General features: G+C 33.5%; 1 protein-coding gene across 1 annotated transcript; it reads right to left on the bottom strand.

The window, feature by feature from the left end:
- Positions 1 to 6,064: 6,064 nt before the first annotated feature.
- Positions 6,065 to 8,093, bottom strand: LOC106779963 (thymidine kinase a). Its single transcript, XM_014668183.2, has 4 exons — positions 7,856 to 8,093; positions 7,607 to 7,751; positions 6,723 to 6,844; positions 6,065 to 6,624 (listed from the first exon to the last, which is right to left on the bottom strand). Exons 1-4 carry the CDS (start codon positions 8,005 to 8,007, stop codon positions 6,360 to 6,362), a joined length of 684 nt encoding a protein of 227 aa, XP_014523669.1. The 5' UTR covers positions 8,008 to 8,093; the 3' UTR covers positions 6,065 to 6,359.
- Between the last annotated feature and the right edge of the window lie 2,359 nt (positions 8,094 to 10,452).

The raw sequence follows: 10,452 nt of genomic DNA, 5'->3' as shown, positions 1-10,452 counted from the left end.
GGCATAATGATTAGTTAAACATCACTTTTAAGTTCAAAAAATGATGAGACATAAATTTGGCAGTCCAAAATGAGGGTCATCTTCCTAGTTGACCTGCTTGTGCAAAACCTTTGCCTGAAGTACCCACTTATTTTGTCTTTGATCCCACTGTTGTATCTGGACCATGAGTTTGACAAAATATGCTTCCTTGGCCACGAAATTGTTCATAAATGGCATAATAGTAGTTTCCAAATCAATTTTAAGTTGAAAAATTATGAGAAGTAAATTAGGCAGTCCAAAATGAGTGACATCTTCGTTGTTGACCTGCCTATGCGAAACCTTTGCCTTAATTATCTACTTATTTTGCCTTCGCTGCCACTACTGTTTCTACACCATGAGTTTGACAAAATATGGTTCCTTGGCCATAAAATTCATCATAAATGGCATAATAATTGGTTCCACATCACTTTTAAGTTGAAAATGTGATGAGACATAAATTAAGCAATCCAAAATGAGTGTCATCTTCCTAGTTGACCTGCCTATGCAACACATTTGCTTGAAGTACCCACTTATTTTGTCTTTGATACCACTTCTGTTTTTGGAACATGAGTTTGACAAAATATGCTTCCTTATCCACGAAATTGTTCATAAATGGGATAATAATTTGTTACACATAACTTTTAAGTTAAAAAAATGATGAGACATAAATTAAGAAGTCCAAAATGAGTGTCACCTTCCTAGTTGACCCGCTTGTGCAAAACCTTTGCCTAAAATACCCACTTATTTTGTCTTTGATACCACTTTTGTTTCTGCAACATGAGTTTGACAAAATATACTTCCTAGTCCACGAAATTGTTCATAAATGGCATAATGATTAGTTACACATCACTTTTAAGTTAAAAAAATGATGAGACATAAATTTGGCAATCCAAAATGACGGTCATCTTCCTAGTCGACCCGCTTGTGCAAAACCTTTGCCTAAAGTACCCACATATTTTGTCTTTGATACCATTGTTGTATATGTATCATGAGTTTGACAAAATATGCTTCCTTGGTCACGAAATTGTTCATAAATGGCATAATAATAGTTTCCAAATCAAATTTAAGTTGAAAAATTATGAGAAGTAAATTAGGCAGTCCAAAGTGAGTGACATCTTCGTTGTTGACCTGCCTGTGCGAAACCTTTGCCTTAATTATCTACTTATTTTGCCTTCGCTGCCACTACTATTTCTGCATTATGAGTTTGACAAAATATGGTTTCTTGGCCGTAAAATTCTTCATAAATGGCATAATAATTGGTTCCACATCACTTTTAAGTTGAAAAAATTATGATACATAAATTAAGCAGTCCAAAATGAGTGTCATCTTTCTAGTTGACTTGCCTATGCAACACATTTGCCTAAAGTACCCACTTATTTTGTCTCTGATACCACTTCTGTTTTTGGAACATGAGTTTAACAAAATATGCTTCCTCGTCCACGAAATTGTTCATAAGTGGCATAATAATTGCTTACACATCACTTTTAAGTTAAAAACAATGATGAGACATAAATTAAGCAGTCCAAAATGAGTGTCATCTTCCTAGTTGACTCGCGTGTGCAAAACCTTTGCCTGAATTACCCACTTATTTTGTCTTTGATACCACTTTTGTTTCTACAACATGAGTTTGACAAAATATACTTCCTAGTCCACGAAATTGTTGATAAATGGCATAATGATTAGTTACACATCACTTTTAAGTTAAAAAAATGATGAGACATAAATTTGGCATTCCAAAATGAGGGTCATCTTCCTAATTGACCCGCCTGTGCAAAACCTTTGTCTGAAGTACCCACTTATTTTGTCTTTGATACCACTGATGTATCTACACCACGAGTTTGACAAAATATGCTTCCTTGGCCACAAAATTGTTCATAAATGCCATAATAATTGGTTTCACATCACTTTTAAGTTCAAAAACTGATGAGACATAAATTAGGCAGTCCAAAATGAGTGTCGTCTTCCTAGTTGACCCGCGTGTGCAAATCCTTTGCTTGAAGTATCCAGTTATTTAGTCTTCGATACCACTATTGTATCTGCACCATGAGTTTGACAAAATATGCTTCCTTGGCCACTAAATTGATCATAAATGGCATAATAATTATTTCCACATCAATTTTAAGTTGAAAAAATTATGAGAAGTAAATTAGGCAGTCCAAAATGAGTGAATGTTAAGATGGAATAAGTTAGTGTACCCTGGTGTGCATAATTTAAAGTTATATTTCTTGGGCACGACAACAAGATTATTCTGGTTCACAAAATCTAGAATTCAACTGAGATTAGATTCGTTAGCCAAGATGAAGAATGGAAAAAAGGAAGAAATTTTAGGTGAAATTGATGTTAGGGTTTATGAGAGAAAACGACGGTCTAGCTGCATAAGGGTTTGATGGCGGTGGCCTCTTCAACACAATTCTTCGACCATGGCATAACAGTGAGAAGGTTTGGATATATGTGATTATGAGAGTGAGTATTGAAACTGTAGAGCGCGTAGATGGTGGTTTTCACATTGAACAATGCTTCGAAATGCCGAAATGTTCGACTCCAACAACGGCGGACACAATTTCAGTGAACGACTGAACGCTCCTTTGTCGATGAACGATCAATTGTGGTCAACGGATATTTGTGGGTGGGAGGATCTTCTCTGGTTCTCGTGGGTTCTCTATTCGAGATTTCAAATTTTTTAAACCCAAAAATAAAGCCGCCTAAATTAAAACCCTACAACCCTTTGACTTGCATTTCCACATCATTTTCCTTTTTCAAATTTGCTTTTCATGTGGACCAGACACATTTTGACACGTGGCCGTGTTAAAATATTGTCAAAATATGTTGTCAAAGTATAATTATCCAAAAATTTTAAGTTCATACACATCTTAACAAGAGCACAAAATTCAATGTAAATAATTGACATTAAGATTTTTAAATCACATTAAATATCCAAAGGTTATCACTCATCCACTTAAACTAAAAGTAAGTGTAGCTATAATGTTTTTGAAATGTTGATGAAGCAAATAATCTTTGTAATAAAGCAATGTTGTAAGTGAATAATTTGGAGAAAAAAAATATTTTTTCTACTATCGTTATAACTTTACAAAATACATATATTATAAATGCATTTGGTTTCTTTTGATTTAGAATTGTCCTTCAAGTTTTAAAGAAGACAACTTTGTATATCAACAAGAGTTAAGCTCACTCACTTTTCAAGCTTAGACTTAATCTTCATGGTCTTGTATGTATACACAGTCAACTATGATTATTTATAGAGTAAAAACAAAAGAAAAACATATTTTTCTTTTACATATAAGTTTCTTTTAAGTATTAGCTTCTTTTTTTTTCTTTCAAAGTCTTTTATCAAAATACTTATTTCAAAATGTTTTAACCGGATCTAATTGAGGTAATGAAACCAAATTCATACTTAAATAAATAAGAGGATTTTCAATTATAGAAATCAAAAACAAGTTCATAAGACATGTATAATTCATTCAATTATATTTAAGTTAACTTTTTTCTATTAAAAAATAATTAAGATAATAATTAAAGTCATCAAATCATTAAAATTATTTATTTTATCAAAGCCCCAACTCATATAGCAAACAATACTCCTAAACGAATATATATATATATATATATATATATATATATATATATATATATATATATATATAGGTTAAAACTCTCTTTTGGTTCTCATATTTGTTTGTCAATCTTAATTTGGTCATCATATTGTTTTTTGTCTCAATTAGGTCCTATAACTTGTAAAAATGAGGCAATTAAGTCCTCTCCGTTAACTAATGACTAACGGCGTTTATTACTGATGACATGGTGCACAGAGAATTAAGTGATTTATAATTATTTAATTACGTGGATTTTAATGTTAAAAATTAAAGCTAACATGGAAAATGATTTTATGATTGGGATTTTTTTATTGAATCAGAAAACAATAAAAACAATAAGTGGATGAATTAGGGATTTAAGTAATTGGGATTTAAGTGATGAGTATCAGAAATTAGAAGAAACCCAAAAATTGGGAATCAAGGGAACCAGAGGAACCCATAAGCGTTCATCTCCTCCGTTCATGCGTGTCCGCCTCAGCCTCCACCCAATCGGCCACCGCGAGTCACGGTCCAAGGCGTCGACAACACCGTTGTTCACCATCGGAAGCATCGCAGGCCATGGCGTTGGGTCCTCCCTTCTCCTTCTTCTCTTTGCGCGTGAGAGAGAAGCTCTCTCGTTCCTCCGTCAAGCGCCACCAGTGACCGTCAAGCTCGCCGTCGGTCACCGCATCAACGTCACCAACGCTGACTCCTCCGATTCACTCGCAAGCAGGAAACCCTTTCCCTCTTCTTCTCCTTTCCCTTTTGGTTGTGCATTTTCTTGAAAATAGAGGTTTTCTTATGAATTATTTCCATTTTCTTTTGCATTTAAACTTTTTCATCCAGAAGAAAGTGGAACTAAGTCTGAGGATGACAATGAGAGAAATGATGTAGCTGAGGAAGAAACAGATGATGAAGACACTGCCTTTTTTGACACTCGGGATTTTCTGTCATCTTCGAATTCTTTTAAAAGTAATGCTTTTGATATTAGGGTCTCGTCTTTCTGTTCAGACGATGAAGGACTCTATGTTGTTGAATCAGAGGAGGATGTAGATCCTTCCGTTAGATCTGTTGGATTCAACTATCCTTACGTTTACCTGATCCTGTTGAAAAGGAGAAATTACCTGATTCATTAGATTGGGAAGGAAAGAAAAAGTGCGGAAGAGAGAATCTGAATTTTGGAAAGAAAAAGAGAGAGACAAAGAGAATGTTGTCGGCGAAGCTCCGGCTGTGACCGGCGGCTACCAAGGAAGCCCATGGCCTTGACGAAGAACAGTGGTGGTTAATGTCCAGATCCCTAATTTCCTTTCTAATTCATTATTCTTCCTTTTCAATTCCTAATATATTATTTTAACATAAATTAATTCAATTTTGCCACGTCATACTTTTTTAATTTAAATAAAAATTCCATCTCATCAAACAATGCACGTCAGCAAATACAACTTAACTATATTTAACACCGTCTGAGACCATTAAACGGAAAGAACTTAATTGCCTCATTTTTACAAGTTATAGGACCCAATTGAGACAAAAAAAAATGACCAAATTGAGATTGACAGACAAATATGAAGACCAAAAGAATATTTTAACATATATATATATATATATATATATATATATATATATATATATATATAGAGAGAGAGAGAGAGAGAGAGAGAGATTTTAATTTTCTATAATTTAAGTTTACAAAACTTATTTATTTTTTTTGTATTAAAATAAAATATTTTATTTTACTAATTATTCTTAAAATATATATGCATATTAACCATTATTTCATTTAAATTTGAATTATTTATTTTGACTTACTTATTATATTCTAAATAATCTTATAATAAAATATATTTCATTGAAAAACATAAAGTTAATACATTCTTAGTACAAAAAAAATAAAATTAGTAGAGTATAAAATTACTATTTTATCCCTGCAATTAAAATTAATATATGATTTATTTATTATTATTGCTATTAATTATAATATATATATATATATATATATATATATATATATATATATATATAACTTATTTTCCCCATTCTATGAAATTGATTCGTATAGAATTGATTAGTATATTACATATTACACTTTATATAGGAGCGTTATTGTAAAATCATATTTTAATACTCACAAATCTCTTTTCCTCAAACGAAATTGCATATCATTATGATAAGGACACGAAGTTCACTTGCATATCAATGTTAGTAATCACTAATAATAAGAAATCAACACAAAGGTACAGTGTTAATGACAAATCTAGAAAACATAATTTCATTTAAAATTTTAGGTTTTTAGAACGGTACTGATAATTCACTTATCCTGGTATGATCAAATTCAATCAAAAAGTCAATTTATTTAAAATGCAAACGAGATTGCCTTTGTCTAATAGAGTGAGCGTTTTGATCTACGTTTAATTTTACATCAAAATGCATCTCGTATAATGCAGTTCAAACAGGCAGAAGAAAAATAATCTTGAAGATGCATTCAATTAACTTCTTAAACTTGTTACACTGTTTCCTGACTTCCAGAAAATGATATACATAAAAATCAAGCATAAACAATAGAGCAAACCATAGGGTAGCAAAAGAGATAACAAAGGAGCATTAAGAAACTGCATCTATACACAAAATTCTAAATATAAACAGAAGGCTGATAAAGCAAACACATCAAGTGAGATTCAGACCAACATGGCTGTGTGACCAATCAATGAAGCATAGTGGAGAGAACGCATTCAAGCCAATTTCCAATGAGCCTTAAACATCTGTAGCTGGCTCAAGAAGGGAATCAGTTTTGACAGTTTGAGATTGGAGAACAATCCTCTCAGCAACATGACTGTTCATATAATGTAGACGACAAACGGGCATATACATATCAGCCCCACCAATGAGTTCAGTCTCTTGATCTTCTGTCTTCCTCAAGGTGAAGAAAGCACGTTTGCCACATAGTTCGCAACGGGCTGTTAACTTGGTGACAGAATCTGCTAGAGGAATTATATGAAGCACTGAGCCAAAGCTTCTCCTGAAAAGGGTATGGTGAAAGATAAGAATTTGAGGATAAAAAAAATCAGAAAAGGCCTACAATCTAATGACACTTATATGAGTATTTCTGAACAATACCTTAAGTAATCACCATCCAGGCCTGCAACGATTACAGTTTTACCATCCTCGTCAGCAGCCTTGCAGCAAAACTCGTATAGGTCCTCAAAAAATTGTGCTTCGTCTATTCCAATCACATCCAACTGCATCCACCAAACATTAGTCAAAGTAACAAATATTTCAGTGATTCTTTCTGTTAAGTTGAAGTTGACTGTAACCCTGATCTTATTAATTAAAACCAAACCAACAACCTAAACAGCTACCCCAATATCAAGACCCTTGGATTTCTTACCACCAAAATTGCAATTACGTTAATTGCATTTCTAAGGCATTTTTGAACCAATAGCAACACTCAGGACAAAAATAAGATTATGGCCATAACCAAATAATAAAACCTTAATTATAACTAATGAATTTTGATCCTCTCAGATCGTTTAATAAAATGTTTTAGTGATGTTAAGGAAAAAGAAGCCCGTATAAAAAGGAATGGGAATTGATAGTAAGGATTGTACAATTCCCTACTCGGTCTTTTTAATAATCAATTTCTCAACTGAAACACATTACATGTTAAAACTCTTTAAAAGGAGTGGCTATAAAACAAAAATATATGCTTATAAAATATAGTAATAAGTTGGAAAAATCATTTTTCACCATAAAAACTCACCAGTTCAAACCTTATCATTAAATGTAATGTAATTAAATTAATAAGAACAAAATTTATTTTTATCATAGCACATACAACACCAAAAATATAACATGAAAAATGAAAGTTGCACATAGAATTTTGATAAAATTAAATTGAATTTTATTTATTTAAATAAAAATACCACTGGATAAAAAGGATTGAAAGATTGAAAGCTAAAAGAAATTACTTTAGAAAACAGTAAAAACAAAACAAAAAATACCTTCTGATAAGCAGCATGGCCATATTTTTCTCTGAAAGACAAGAGATTCGGTAACGCCCAACAAGGAAATTTAATCCCATCGTGCGTCACAACCGAGTCAATCGCATATCTTGTGTCCTTGCTTGACTTCAACATCACCACATTCCTTCACAGCAAAATAACGAAACTGTCAGCAAAACAACCAATAGAAAATCATGGAATCAACAAAGATCTGAAAAGAAAAAAGAAAAGTGGGAATGGAAAAAGAACCTGGCAGCGTTGAGCTCGGATTTGATACGACGAAGAAGCGCAGTGGTCTTGCCAGCGAACATGGGGCCCACAATAACATGGACCTCACCAGAGGGGTGAGGAAGGTCTTTGGTGTCTGGTGAGAGGGAAAGAGAAGAAGAAGAAGAAGCCATTGAGAGAGAAGTTGAAACGCGAAAAGAGGTGGTTGGGTTTGATGAATCACGAGAAGAAAAGACAAGGTTGATTCCGCATTTATAGAGCGGTTTTGGGATTATTTGATTCGACAGGGTTCCGGGGGAGGATTTAAATTGTGGAGGGAACACATAAGAGTTCAACTGGCGGGAAACAAATTTTCGAACGCTTAAAGCGAAAAGATATCCAGAGTATTATAATGTAAGAAAGATAATATTTTTAAAATGAAAAAATTGTGTAGAATTTTAAAATATATGTATAATTTAAGAAAAATTCAGAAATTGTGGGCATATTTTACTCTGATATTTATATTTATGAAATAAAATAGCGAGAAAACGTCCCTTCAATCGTGAAGGTTATTTTGACTATTGATTGATTCCATAATTATTGTAAAAAAAAAAAACACTATACAAGCATTTTAGTATTATTATGCTAATTATTTGAATTTAGTATATTATTTAATATTCAATACATACAAGTTTTAAAAATGAGAAGAATGAAGAGTAATTATATATATTCCAAAAGTTTTGAGAGATTTAACGCAATAAATATTTGATTATTTTTTATCCAATGAGTCCATTTATAAGTTCTTATGATGTTAACTTTGTTTCTACAGTTTTGGTTATTGAGTTTTGTAGATAAACAGGATATTCACATTCATCCTATTAATATAATTATGAGTAATACTTTTTTTAAAAAAATTTAATATAAGAATGAGATGATTATGAATACATCTTTCTTATTCTCAATGAAGACAAGGAAGCCTTATTGTTGAGAAGCTCTCGTACCTATCTTGTTTGGAGGAACAAACCCTGATAGCAACCTTTTCAAGTTAGGTTGGACCAAAGCATGAAGAGATGTTATAGTAATGATAAAGGTGTGAAAGCAATGGTATAAATGGGAAAGGATGTTCACGGTTTGGGTGATTTGGTGATGGTAGGGTGGTGTTTGATGGTGCTTTTAGAGAGGTAGGTCAACTCTAGAGGAAGGTGATAGAGGAGACCACATGGGATGTTATCTTTATACTTAATTTTGATACTTAATGTGTAACACCCGGGCACTGACGAAGGCGAGGAATAATCGTCGGTGCAAGAGGCATGGAGTGCAAGAGGCACAGACAAGGAGCGACTCCTAGCAGACTTCTAGTGGAAGGGACACATGGACGAATCGAACATACACCGGAATGAGAGTGATCTAGAGATTGTATAGGTATGGGACTATACAGTTGAAGGATAGCTTAAAGGAATTAATTTGGCTACTCATATCAACAAATGCATTTGCTTTTCGGTAGCCTAACCCATAAGAACTCCATGGTTAAGTGTGTTTAGCTTGGAGTAATTTAGGGATGTGTGACCTTCTGGGAAGTTTTCCTAGAAAGTGTGCGAGTGAGGACAAAGCACATTGGAAAGCCTCGTGTTGATGTGTGGGGGCAGTCAATATTCCCTATAAGTTGTCGAGGCGTTACATAATGCACCCTTTTTGACTTAGAAACTTGCTTGGACTCATGATTTTGCTTTTGTTTTGTTGAAATAATGGTTGAAGTATCAAGGAGTTTGAATGCAGAAAAGTCAAACTAGAATGCAAAAAATTCAACCAGTTAACCAGAAAAGTCAACCAGTCAACGAGAATGCTGAAAAGTCAACCAGAGTGCAGAAAAGTTGTGCTAAGCGGAAAAGTGGTGCTGAGCGCCAGTCTTAGTACTAGTTTTTCACTATTTTTCGCCTTGGTGCCAACGCTGAGCGTTATTCTCAGTGTCGCACCTACCGTTGAGCGCCATTTGCGTGGACCTGAGCCAATTTTTCAGTTATTATTATGATCTGTTTTGGGCCTGAACCCGTTTTCTATTATTTTTCTACCCCATTTAAAGACCTGGACACCTTAGAGAATGTATCTTTTGATGGCTTAAGCACAAAAACACCTTTTTCACCCCTTTGGAGGCATATTTGGGGATGTGAGAGCTCTCCTCTTCTCCTTTTAAGGTTTTATCTCTTCTATTCCATCGTACACCTAGTTTCTTCATGACGATGGAGAACTAATCTTATTTGTTGTTGGGGAATGATGTAACCTCTAAACTCTCTTGTATTTGAATTTATTCTTACTATTGATATATGCTTCTTTCATTAATTGTTAGAGATATTCTTCTTTGCTCAAATGCTTGTGTTGTTTTATTCATGGCATAAATCTTATGATTTGTAAGTATCAGGAGATTTTGTACTCCTAGGATTGGACGATTTGGGGATGTGATAGTTCTCCTCTTCTCTCCCTAGGATTGTTATCAAGAGATACCTTACAAATCACGATCTGGGAAATTCTCTCAGGAGTAACATTACCTAGACATAGGGTTTTGGGCCAATTTTTTCTAAGTGTAATTGCATGCATGTATAGCTATAATTCTGACTTTGCATTAATTCTCTTTGAGTGTGCTT

Source organism: Vigna radiata, unplaced genomic scaffold (assembly GCF_000741045.1).
Source record: "Vigna radiata var. radiata cultivar VC1973A unplaced genomic scaffold, Vradiata_ver6 scaffold_70, whole genome shotgun sequence".
NCBI lineage: Eukaryota > Viridiplantae > Streptophyta > Magnoliopsida > Fabales > Fabaceae > Vigna > Vigna radiata.
Note: the sequence above shows the minus strand (reverse complement) of the source record. Positions and strands in the feature narration are given on the sequence as shown.

Coding starts and splice junctions, on each gene's coding strand:
- LOC106779963 (XM_014668183.2), bottom strand. CDS start 8,007: ATGGCTTCTTCTTCTTCTTCTCTTTCCCTCTCACCAGACACCAAAGAC. Junction 7,752..7,855: donor TCCGAGCTCAACGCTGCCAG/GTTCTTTTTCCA, acceptor TTTGCTGTGAAG/GAATGTGGTGATGTTGAAGT. Junction 6,625..6,722: donor CTGGATGGTGATTACTTAAG/GTATTGTTCAGA, acceptor TACCCTTTTCAG/GAGAAGCTTTGGCTCAGTGC.